At 52.4% G+C, this 11,226-nt stretch overlaps 1 protein-coding gene across 1 annotated transcript; it reads right to left on the bottom strand.

Annotated features, from left to right (window-relative positions):
- Positions 1–360: 360 nt before the first annotated feature.
- CYP2E1 (cytochrome P450 family 2 subfamily E member 1) lies at positions 361–10,863 on the bottom strand. Its single transcript, XM_020880024.2, has 9 exons — positions 10,647–10,863; positions 9,602–9,761; positions 6,341–6,490; positions 5,898–6,058; positions 5,269–5,445; positions 4,114–4,255; positions 2,058–2,245; positions 1,433–1,574; positions 361–726 (listed from the first exon to the last, which is right to left on the bottom strand). Exons 1-9 carry the CDS (start codon positions 10,821–10,823, stop codon positions 536–538), a joined length of 1,488 nt encoding a protein of 495 aa, XP_020735683.1. The 5' UTR covers positions 10,824–10,863; the 3' UTR covers positions 361–535.
- Between the last annotated feature and the right edge of the window lie 363 nt (positions 10,864–11,226).

The raw sequence follows: 11,226 nt of genomic DNA, 5'->3' as shown, positions 1-11,226 counted from the left end.
AGTCTCTACATGCTTAGAACTTCCCCTTGCAGGCACAAAGTCAGACTTTAATATTAAGAGATAATAGCAGATGTCTATGCTGACTCTTCAGATATATTTCAGTCTTAAAATATAGCACAGGATGATGCTACTAGTGAGCCTGAAGGAAGAACATCATATCCTAGGGAAGCTGGCCAAAGCTATATTATTTTTATTTTTTCTGAACAACAAAACAGCATTTGTTTTCCTCTTTGTGACTCCTCTATAAGACATACTGACTCTGGTGACTGGGTAGCTCTATTTTTTCAGAAGTTTAAACTATACTGATATGTTCTTACTTATCATGATTTCTAGGAACTCCAACACAAGCTAAGTCATAGCTTACTTTCATTAGTTTAATTAGTTTGACACAATCTTTTTGCACTTTCCTTTCAAATTCTGCCTGAGGAATGTGGCCTGGAAAGCAGTGTCTCTGGCCCAGCTGGTTCCCTCTGGAGCCTGGGCTGTCCTCACAGAGAGGATGCAGGGGAGCCCAGGGTTTCAGGGCGTGTGTGCCTCACACTTTTGAGCGGGGAATGAGACAGAATTTGTAACGGGGAGGGATCTTGGCAAACCCAATTGCAATGGGGCTGAGGTCGATATCCTTGGGGTCAACCAGTGACTTCAAGTTAAAGTGCTGCAGGATGGCGGCCAATAACAGGAACAGTTCCATGCGAGCCAGGCCTTCTCCAACACACACCCGCTTTCCTGGAGGCAACAATGACACTAAGACTCTGCCCCAGGCGAGGCAGCAGGGGGAGAGGGGGTGGAAGGGGGCCATGTGTCATGGCGCCGAAGGAGAACTGGGCCCCATCTACCCACTGAATGGGAGCCCAGAGTGGATTTCAGTGTAGGAGGATCAGGGCCTCAACCACCAGCACTCAACTGCATAAACCTGTGGTAGGTTGGGAGAATCGACTCTCCCAGCGCTCAGCCTGATGTCCCAGAGGAAGAAGGGGGCCCATGTGGAAGCCAGTGCTCTCAAATTGAGGGTTACAGTTACAGAGTTGGTCACAGACCTTCCCTCACAGCACACCGAGGGGAGGCCTTCCCTGGGGAGGGGAGACAGCCCTATGATGGGGTCCAGGTGACCGAGTACTAGGTTTTGCTCAGTGATCCTTGATTAAAATTATGGAGAGGCAGGCAATATAGCTGTCAAAGAGTTCACCAAGTTCTATTAAATGAAGTATCTGAGGGAAAAAAATGACTCATCCTCAACTCAATCTCAGGACTTCCAATGATAAGATGTCATTTAACCTCTCTGCACAGGGAAGAACACACTTGGGTCAGAAGTAAGTAAGTAAGGGGCATGATGCAGGTCACATGTGGAACAGACAGTAGGAATCAGGGACAATCCCGGATCTGCCTTGCTTGTTACCCCAGCACCCCGGTGCTGCCTCTGAATGCTTCTTACCTGCAGAAAATGCCTTAAAATGGTCACTGTACTGGAACTTTCCATTTTCATTCAGAAAGTGCTCTGGTTTAAACTTCTCTGGTTCAGGAAACTCTTGCTTATCATACAAGATAGAGTCCAGCGTCGGAATTATGACTGTGCCCTGGAGGGAACACAGGCCACCTTGGTCATTTTGGTGAACATATCACAAGCTTTCATCCAGGGGCCCCCAGTTGAATTTTACATTAGACAAATGGTACATTTCCAGTTGGAGGAGTTTTTCACCTAAGGGCAGATAGAGAGCAGGTGGAGTCATGACTAAATGGTGAGGAGAGCTCTCATCTTCTTGGGCCAGTAGCTTCTCTGAGTGACACATCCAGGGCTGGATGGTACTGTTGTCTGTTTCTGGTTCTGGGACACACCACCACCCCAGGCACCACCTGAGGAACCACCTCCCAGACGGCCTCATTTCTGGGGTCACCAGGCCCAAGCCAGGCCTGCTGGGGAAAGGGCACTCTGCAGGCAGGGATGCTGGCCCATCCCCTGGTGTTCAGCAACACTTGCCAAGATGGGGTGCCCTTGGCCCCATCCTGTTCCCTGGAAGGCAGCTGATCTGCTGGGTGTGCATTGCAGGCTCACATCTGACCTTGGGGATGACGTATCCTCTGAACACTGTGTCCTGGGTTGCTTTGTGGAGCAGATTGGAGGGAAGGAGGTCAATGAATCGCTGAATCTCATGCACCACGGCATCCAGGTAGGGCATGTCCAGTCTGTCCTTGACGGCAGGGATTCGGCTTGGCCCAATCACCCTGTCAATTTCTTCATGAAGTTTCTCTGCCAAGACATGCATGGAATAAATGCATGACTCCAGGCTGGCTCAACATCCATCCATAGACCCAGAAGATGTTTATGTAACTTCAGATTATTGGACAGTTCATCCACACGTATCAGTAAGAGCTAAGCTCAGTGAAGTTACATGCAGTCTACAGCATTCGCATGTCTATTTATGGACTCCATTCTCTTAGATGGTCATGGCTAGGCCAGTGTTTGTCTTCACGCCAGGAGTAGAGAATAAAAAAGGGTCTTGGGGATTTCTAGCAGGAGGGAACTCTGTATTAATTGTTACCCCAGGCTGGCTTATTGCATGCTTCTTTGGAGTATGGAGGCGAATGGAGAATGGAAAGACAAGCATGGTGCGCTCTTGAAGGGCCTTGGAGGAAGGACTCTGGAAGTCCCTCTCCTGGCAAAGGCAACAGCAGCCTTTGGCAGTTGCTTGGCCTTGCTAGGTTTGAGGTTGCCTGTGGGCCTTTGTAATATGTTGAGAGAACTACACAGCTCCCTGCAGTATGGTAACCAAGTAAAAAAATTTCAGCACATATAACAATACAGATGTTATTACTTAGTAAATGGTAAATACTAACTAAATACTTAGCAATTGGTAAATGAAAGAAGCTCTATATGGGATGCTACATAGCACTCCAAGAAGACTGCAGTCTGGGGTGGGTGGGGAAGCCAGGGAGGTGAGGTGGGTCCTCAGCTGGCTCTGCAATCTGCTTTCTTTTCAAGAGCTCTGAGTCAGTACTGCAAAATGGTAATACGTTAAATTTGGCAATGGATGTATAGATGACTGTCATATTTATTTTCTTTTTCTCTTTACTGGAAATTTGTCATAATTAATAATATAAAACAATTTTGGAGGCTGTGGATCTCCTAGTACAGAGTGGTCAGAGCTCCTTCAAAACTTCCATGGACCCACAGGGCCATTACTCTATGGACCCTGGGCTCCTTCCCCTTACTTTTCTGTCTGGTAGAAAGGCGAAGGCCTTGGAGTCAGATGGACCGAGTCTGACCCTGGATGGGTCACATACCCATGTTCCTGAGGAAATAACTTCATCAGCCTTTAAGACCACAGTGTATTAAAGGGCTAATACCCACACCTGGCACACAGTGGGAACCAAATAATTACCATCAGCAACAAGCATGGCTGAGGTGGTGAAGGGCTCCTTGCAGTGGGGACCCCCACCGCAGCTCTGGGCCCAGTGAAAGGGGGGGCTCCAGGCCTGAGAGCTGGTGTTGGCTCCTCTCCCTCCTGTTTCCTTAGGGTTAGTGCTGACCAGCCTGCTAACGTACAGTACTGCTCACCTATGGGCCGGGGTGGGGGTGTTTCTAAAGCCTGATGCTCTGTGCATGCGGCCCCCAAAGCCATGCCTGACCCACCCCAAGTTCACCTGGTCCAGGTGCTGGGGAGGAGCCCTGAGAAGGAGGGCTGGACCCAGGGCGGCAGGCAGACTTGCAATGCTTTACCTGGGGTTCCTCCTCTGCTCCCTCTTCCAATCTGGTGAGACAAGCCATCAGGTCTTGCCCCTGCCCACTCCTCCCTCCCAGCTCTTCCTGAAAGGCTGGGTCTTAGGGTGATGGGCACATGTTAACCCTCTCATAAACAGATCACGTCCTGGAGTGGATTCTGGCAGTATGGCGTTTCTTCACTGGGCTTTCTTTTGCAGTCTGGGTGTGTCAGTGGGTGTGGTGCCTGTCATGTACAAGAACACGTCCCTCAAAGCATTCCTCCAGTGATTCCAGTGTCACTCCCTGTTTTGCAGACAGTAAGCTGAAGCCTAAATGTTCCAGGCTGAGGGACATAGCGTCTCTGTCCACATGTGACAGCCACAGTGTCCAGAGTCCTGGCCTATTACTTGTCCTACCTTCAACCTCTGGGTATTTCATGAGAATCAGGAGCCCATATCGCAGGGTGGTGCTGGTGGTCTCTGTCCCTGCAAAGAGCAGGTCAGCCACAGTCACAGCGATGTTCTCCAAGGTGTACATAGGGTCTGCACTGTGCTTTTCCTGTGGGTGAGAGACAGGAACTCAATGAGGGAACACCTTTAGGTGGATGAAAAAGAGATCCTGTGTCCCTGAACAGAGGAGCACCTGCCCGCCCCACCAGCTCCTTGGGGGGCCCTGCCCACTCCTCGGGCCCATCCTGCACAGAACCGTCAACTCGATCACACAGTGAGGGAAGCAAGGCTCCCAGAAAAGGGTGGTGGGCAGGGCGGTAGCCTCACCTGGCTATGAGACTGGCAATCCTTCTATGCCACCAAGGGCCCTCCTGGGGGCTGAGGCCCCCCCTGGCCCTGTGCCATGACCTCCAGCCGCCCAGGGCTGACTGGGGCTCCGGCAGGGCTGCCCTCGGCCTCCTACTGCCCCCACAGCTGGGCCTTTTGGTCCCAGGAAGCAGGTTATGGTGGGAAGAGGGGTGGGAGGGGGCCCAGCAGATGGAGGAGGCTCTCGGACAACTGGAGCAAGTCATCCAGGGAAGCCAGGTGTGGCGCTCCAGAGCCACCTGTGGTGCCAAGAAGAGAGAGGTGTGGCCGATCTGGGTGGGGACCCAAGAGGGTCGGGGAGGTGGTGTTGGGAGGGGCTGTACCCCCTGAGGTCGTGCACAAGTTGGGAGTTAAGTCTGATGAGGAATGCTGAGGGCCTCTCCCCAGATGAGACACACGAGAAGTGGTTAAAAAGCATGGGCTGGAGGGAGCCAGGGTGAAGGTCCCGCTCATCCCAATCCACACCCCCCAGACAGCTTCCCCAAGAGAAGCCATCTTGTTGGTGAGCTCAACAGAGAGCAGAGTACCGCGTGGCCCAGCAGGCTGGCCAAGTATCAGTGTGTGTGTGGTCATGCTGAAGCCAGCGCATCTGTGTAGAACTGAGAGCATCAGAATTCACCCAGTGTGGGCGGCGTGGAGACCACAGTGCAAGTCATCATATAAATCTGAAGAAGGCACCCCCTGCCCTGCAAACCCATCTCGTAACGGCCGAGCACTCAGCTCCACCTGGGCCAGGAGCTGTGAACTGCAAGTTACCTTCGCCATTTCTATCAGCATGGTGTCAGTGAAGCCTCGGGGGCAGCTGGGCTCCAGGGACTTCTGGTGATCCTTCACTCTTTCTAAAGCATAATCTTTTACTTCAGACACATTTTTCTTTAGCTTTCTATGGCTTCCAGGCAGGTACTGTAGGTAGTCTGGGAAATTATTATAAAGCTAGAAAGAGAGGGAGGAGGGGAGAGAATTTTCTTACTATACACATTTTTTCTGGATGCAATAGCGTTTTGTGTACCAGGATGATAACCTTCTCCAAACTCAAATTTATGGCTGTCAACATTGTATTATTTAGAACGCTTTGGCTGAAAGTATCTTTTGTGGCACCACTCTATAAGGCCGTGTGAGCTCTGTGGTGGGAACGTGAGCACATAGGCAGAGTACCACCTGTCTGGTGAGGATCAATTTAAAGAGTGAAATTGTAGGTGTCCCAAGACCAGCTGGGTGGAACCGCAGAACCCATGGAAGTCTCCAGAAGGAGTGTTCATGCTATCTAGTCTTGTGTGCCTGTCTCTCCACACACATACAAATGACCCTTCTTATCCTTTTCCTGCTGTAAACCATCAAATTGAAGCAAGGGTGCAAAGCAGGCAAGAGAGAGGAAAGTGCTTCACCTGGATCCAGGGGGAACTGAGCAGGTAGAAGTTCTCATTGAACAAACTCATCAACCTCAAACTCGTCTTGTCTTTATAGTCAAAGCGCTTGTGGAAGAGGATGTCAGAGATGACATTGTAAGGCGCGAAGCCGATGACAAATGTGGGGTCAAAGGGCTGGCCTGGAAAACAGGGGAGTTGAGAGGGCACTTGACTCGTGGGTGCAGCAGGAAGGACATTTCCAGTGCTTGTGAGGGAACACCCTAGAACCGTGAGAATTCTTGGGAGGGGGTGGAAGTGTGAGCCACTTGGGTCTTCCTTACTCGTCAGTGATTCAGGACACACCCGCTCCACCCTCAGTGACCACCGTGCCACCGGGATCAGAGAGGAAACCGACTCCTGAAGTGGTGTCTGCGGGCTAACTGTCGGAGGAGGGGCGGGTGTGAGCCCCGGGCTCTACGCACCCTGGGTTTTCCTGAGCTCCTCCAGCAGGAAGCGGGCCTCCGTCTGGATCCGCTGCTCATTGCCCTGTTTTCCCATCCCTAAGTCACGGAGGGTGGTCAACGAGAAGCGCCGGGTGTCCCGCCAGGTTGGTCCATTGTTGAAAATGACCCCTAAGGAGAGGGAGCAGGAGAGCCGTTACCACAGACATTTTTCTCGGGCGAAGGAGGGCAGGAGTGATGGGCTCGGCCCTGCAGGGGTCACTGAGGGCCCACTGACCTCATAGGGACCAACGCTCCGGTTTGCAGGGAGGCCTTTGGTGGGGAGCCTGGTTTTCTCTGTTGCTCAGGTAAGCTCCTCAATCACAGCCTCCTTGCTTCCCTCACTATGTCTTGCGTCCCCCCACGAGAGGGGGACCATGCCTGACTTCCAAGAAGTGCCTCCCGCCTCTTTCCTGCCTGCTGACTAATTCCTTTGAGGCCATTTTGCTTTTCGTAATTTTTTTTTTAACACCAAAACATTTTGTATTAGGGTATGTGGCTCAGCTGGTGAAAAATCCGCCTGCACTGTGGAAAACCTGGGTTCGATTCTTGTATTGAGAAGATCCCCTGGAGAAGAGAATGGCTACCCACTCCAGTATTCTGGCCTGGAGAATTCCATGGACTGTATCGTTCATGGGGTGGCAAAGAGTCGGACAGAACTGAGCAACTTTCACATGAGAGTAGCAGCATAGCCAATTAACACCACTGTGATGGTTTCAGGTGAGCAGCAAAGGAACTCAGTCATACACATATATGTATCCACTCTCTGCAAAATTCCCCTTCCATCCAGGCTGGCACATAACACTGTTTTCAATCATTTTTGACCCTCATATTACAGATACCTCAACTTGCACTTTGTGGCTTCAGAGCGAGTCCTTACTAAAATCCAAGGTCACGGGGCCAGCAGACCTCGAGATCTGGGAAGCCCGCAAGCTGTTTCCCTCCTGCGTGTCCAGGTCTGAGGAAGGCCATGGTCCCAGTCTTTCCCAAAGGAAGTCTGGCCAGGCCTGAGAGGACTCTTGGATGGCCTGCGGAGGAAGCACCAGCGGGGCTGGGAGGAGAGGTGTGTGACCCAAGGAGGTAGCCAGGCACACAAGCCCATGGATGGAGAGCTGTGGGTGCGTGGGCATTGAGGAGGCCCATTCACAGGTACTCTTCACCAAGTCCAGCACACAGGTAGGACTGAGCCAGGGTCGTGTATTCAGGTGTCCTGGCGCCAACCGACTCCTGTGGGGCATTGCATAACGGGCCGAGTGGAAGCTGGGTATGCAGCACAGCAGCCCAAGAGGGCACCTAGGGGAGGGGCACTCCACACTCATGGGCGTCTATGCCCTCGGCCAGACCAGGCCTCGGGCAGCTCTGGCCCTCCATGTTGCTGGCCCAGGACACAAGGTGAACAAGCAAGGGTGGCAGGGATCAGGGAGTGTGTGCTGAGGAGACTGGGGGACAGGGCAGAGGCTGTGCCCCAAGGCCTGAGGGCCTGAGATGCTAGAGGAAAGGCAGGAAGGAGAGGTGCTGGGGGACCGCTCTGAAGAGCACGTGGTGAGGAGAGGAGGTGGTTGAGGAGGGAGGGGCAGGAAAGAAGGGAGTTTAAAAATGTTTGGGGGAGAATTGTGTAGAAAGAAAAGAAGATACAGAAAAATGTGAGAAGAGACAAAGAGAGAGAGAGATACAGAGGCACAGATGGTGAGATGCAGAGACGTACAGATGAAGAGACAGATCCCAGAGGAGCGCCATCGTTTGGGATCAAACAGGCTGAAACGGAGGCAAGGAAGCTCCTCTTCCAGAGCTTCACAGACTGACTGAAGTGATGGGCGGCCCTCTCAGCACATTGATACGCAGCCGCTGCTCCACACTATGTAACCCCAAACATTCACGTCACTATTCCTGGGGACCACAAAGCTGGTTCCAATGTCTGGCTGATGTGCAGGGTCAGCCCTAGGCCATGTGGGACATGCAGCGCGTGTCCCACAGTGTGGGACCGGCAGTGGGCAGTCAGGCCCCTGTGTCCCAGCTGCAGGATGTGGAAGCCGGCTCCGCCTGACTACTTTCAAGGGCACGTGACTTGCCCCAGGGCTCCCTGGATGCCCCTGACCGTGATAAAGCTCTTTGACTCCAGAACTCCTGCCCTGCCGGGGCTCTCCTCCAGTAAACCTCCTCTGTATAAATGACAAAGCTTAGGTGCTTAATTTGGTTTCAGGAGCTCCTAAGAAGAAAAACAAAAGCACAGTATCTAAGAGAGACAATCAAAGGGCTCAGAAATGCAGACTGGAAAATTAAGGCAAGAAGTCCATATACAACTGTAAGCACATCAATTTGGAACTTCTCGTAAAATGAATAATAGTTTTCCAGAAGCTCATCACCAAAATTCACTCAGGAAGAACTGAGGGTTCCAAGTTTTGTAGGTAAAAGGGACACTGTTTCACCCTAATCTGCTTTAGAATCTCACTTAGACATGGGAGGGCAAGCAGCAAAGGACAAGAGGCTGAGGTCAGAGGACAGCAGCGGGGCTGGGAGCCTTCAGAGCCGGGAGGGCAGGAGGGGCACCCCCACCAGCCGGTGTCCCCCACCCTGGCTCCACAACTTCCCAGGAGATGCAGACGGTGGAGTCTAAAGTCAGGACTCTGGAAAGTACTCCAATAAAGACCAGTTAGATCCCCAGGCTTCCTCCCCTGCATAGGGGAACTCCTAGGTCTGGAGCCTGGGGGCTGAGAGGGACAGAGGAAAGAAGGATCACAGGGACATCTCAGCACCCTCTTCCTGATCTAAGAACAGCCCTGGGTGGGACATCAGAGACCCCCTCAATGGAAAGGTGGGTGCCATTCATGGGTGAGGGACTTCAGTAGATGGAGCCCAACATCCTGGAGCAGTTGCCGCTGTGAGTGGAAACAGCTCCCAGGAGAGCCTGCGGACCCAGGGGGGTCAGAAAGGCCTGTGGAGGGAGGCACCGCTGGGCCAGACAGCAGAGGCAGCTTCCTCTACCTTGCTTCTCTACGGAAGTGTCGGTCTTGCTGGTCAGTGGGGAGATGTTCCAGGTCTTGTCAATATTGTATTATTTAGATTGTGTGTGCAAGCTCACACAGTAGCTTTCATCAAAACACGCAGAGCAAGGACTGAATGACCCAATCATCACCTGACTTGTCTGCGGATTGCATCACCATTCTGTCTTTAGCAAGTTGTTACTGTCATCTCAGGGCCTCCCCCAACCTCTCTCCCAGCACCCCGACCCCCAGTAGGACGAACCGTTGTTCTCGTGCACCTGGAACCCAGGGTTCTCTCCCCTGCCAGAAAACTCGCTCTTGTAGTCCAGCAGTGCCTCCTTCACGGCCCTGTAGCCGTGCAGAACCACGGAGCGCTGAGAGCCCAGGTACAGGGTGAACACCGGCCCGTACTTCTCTGCCAGCTGCGGAGACAACAGGCCGCAGAGTGAGCCAGCGCTGACTCCAAGAGGGGTCCCATGCTTTGATCCCAAGGCCGCTGTTGTTGACTGGGAGAGCCCAGGGTACCTGGGGAAGGCCCTCCCCATGGTGGCTTCTTCCACAGGAAGCGTGTCCCGGTGCAAGCACTCTTGGCCCACGCACCTGAGTGCACCTAGTTCCCCTCCCTCCCGGACACAGTTAACTCAGAAGGCCTGGCTGATTCCCCTGGTCTCCCTGAGGTCTCTCCACGTGGCTGCCCCCACCGCCTCCAGTCTACTGTCCCCAGTCAAGGTCCCGAACCTCCCTAGAGAGTGAAGCTCGTCCATGCCTTTTAAAGCGGCTCTGTGCCCTAGGACATTCTTTTGTTAACTCTTTTATTAGATTCATCAACACATTTAGTTTCTAGATTTACGAGCTCATTCACTGATCACAACAAATGCAGTAAGAGGTGTGTGCAGGGGGGTCAAACACCTCACTTTTCCTCTTGTTCTTTGGCACCTAAGAAGAACTGCAGATTGACACCCAGCCAGTGAGCATCAGGTGTCAATGCAGGTCCCTCCTTGCATAGCAGCGGCAAACAGCAGCAGCCATGGCCACATTGGGCTGGCCAAGCCGCCCAACGACAAGGCAGTTAACACTGCTCAAACAGAACCTCTGGGGCCAACCGTGACCCGTGCCCACTGAGCACCATGCCCAAGCTGCATCAGTAGCCTAACATTTTGATTATCACTCTTGGGTGGCACTAGTAATTCAGTTGATTCACAACAAGCTAGTATTGAATTATAATTTGCCTGAGAGTGAGTTGAATGCACACATATTACATCTAATTTCTGAAATCTCCCCCCTCAAATCAACAATATTTCTCTTACCCTGGTGAAGGATTTGGGAATGTTCTTAATATCCAGTTGTAAAAGATTCCCAATGATGGGCAGTGGGAAAGGGCCAGGGGGCAGTTTCCAGCTGCTGTAGATGTGCTTCCAGATGGAGATGAGCAGCAGGGTGGCCATCCACACCAGCAGGGCGACCGTGATGCCCAGGGCGGCCATGGTGCCCTTGGAGGATCTGCCGACTTTTGAGGATGCTCCTATGGAGAGGCAAAGCTCTTATAAAGCATTCTTGAGAAGGAGGGTGAGCAGCTGACCAATGCCACCTTCCTTGTCCTCCAGCCCAAGATACTAGTTTATTATTAGCTGCTATTGGCCATCATTTCAAAGGCTGATCCCTTCAGCAGCAACTCATTAGAACTTCATCCAGGAACCCACATGGCCATGCCTGGGCTCTGCCAACACTGCTTGCTGACACCTGCACCAATATCAGTAAACACAGCATCCAGGGGAGCTCCATCAGCCCATAGGTCAGAACGTGGGGTGGGGGCCTGTCCTCCCTTTGACATCGGGTGGACAAGGAGGAGTAAGGTCTGTTTACATGGGTTTGTTTCTGGTAAGATTT

This window comes from Odocoileus virginianus, chromosome 7 (genome assembly GCF_023699985.2).
Source record: "Odocoileus virginianus isolate 20LAN1187 ecotype Illinois chromosome 7, Ovbor_1.2, whole genome shotgun sequence".
Taxonomy (NCBI): domain Eukaryota; kingdom Metazoa; phylum Chordata; class Mammalia; order Artiodactyla; family Cervidae; genus Odocoileus; species Odocoileus virginianus.
Note: the sequence above shows the minus strand (reverse complement) of the source record. Positions and strands in the feature narration are given on the sequence as shown.

Excerpts from the sequence above, each read along its gene's own strand:
- CYP2E1 (XM_020880024.2), bottom strand. The coding sequence starts at position 10,823 with ATGGCCGCCCTGGGCATCACGGTCGCCCTGCTGGTGTGGATGGCCACC. Across the intron at positions 4,256-5,268 it reads TGCTGATAGAAATGGCGAAG|GAAAAGCACAGTGCAGACCC; the intron begins GTAACTTGCAGT and ends TCTCACCCACAG. Across the intron at positions 727-1,432 it reads TTTTAAGGCATTTTCTGCAG|GAAAGCGGGTGTGTGTTGGA; the intron begins GTAAGAAGCATT and ends TGTTGCCTCCAG.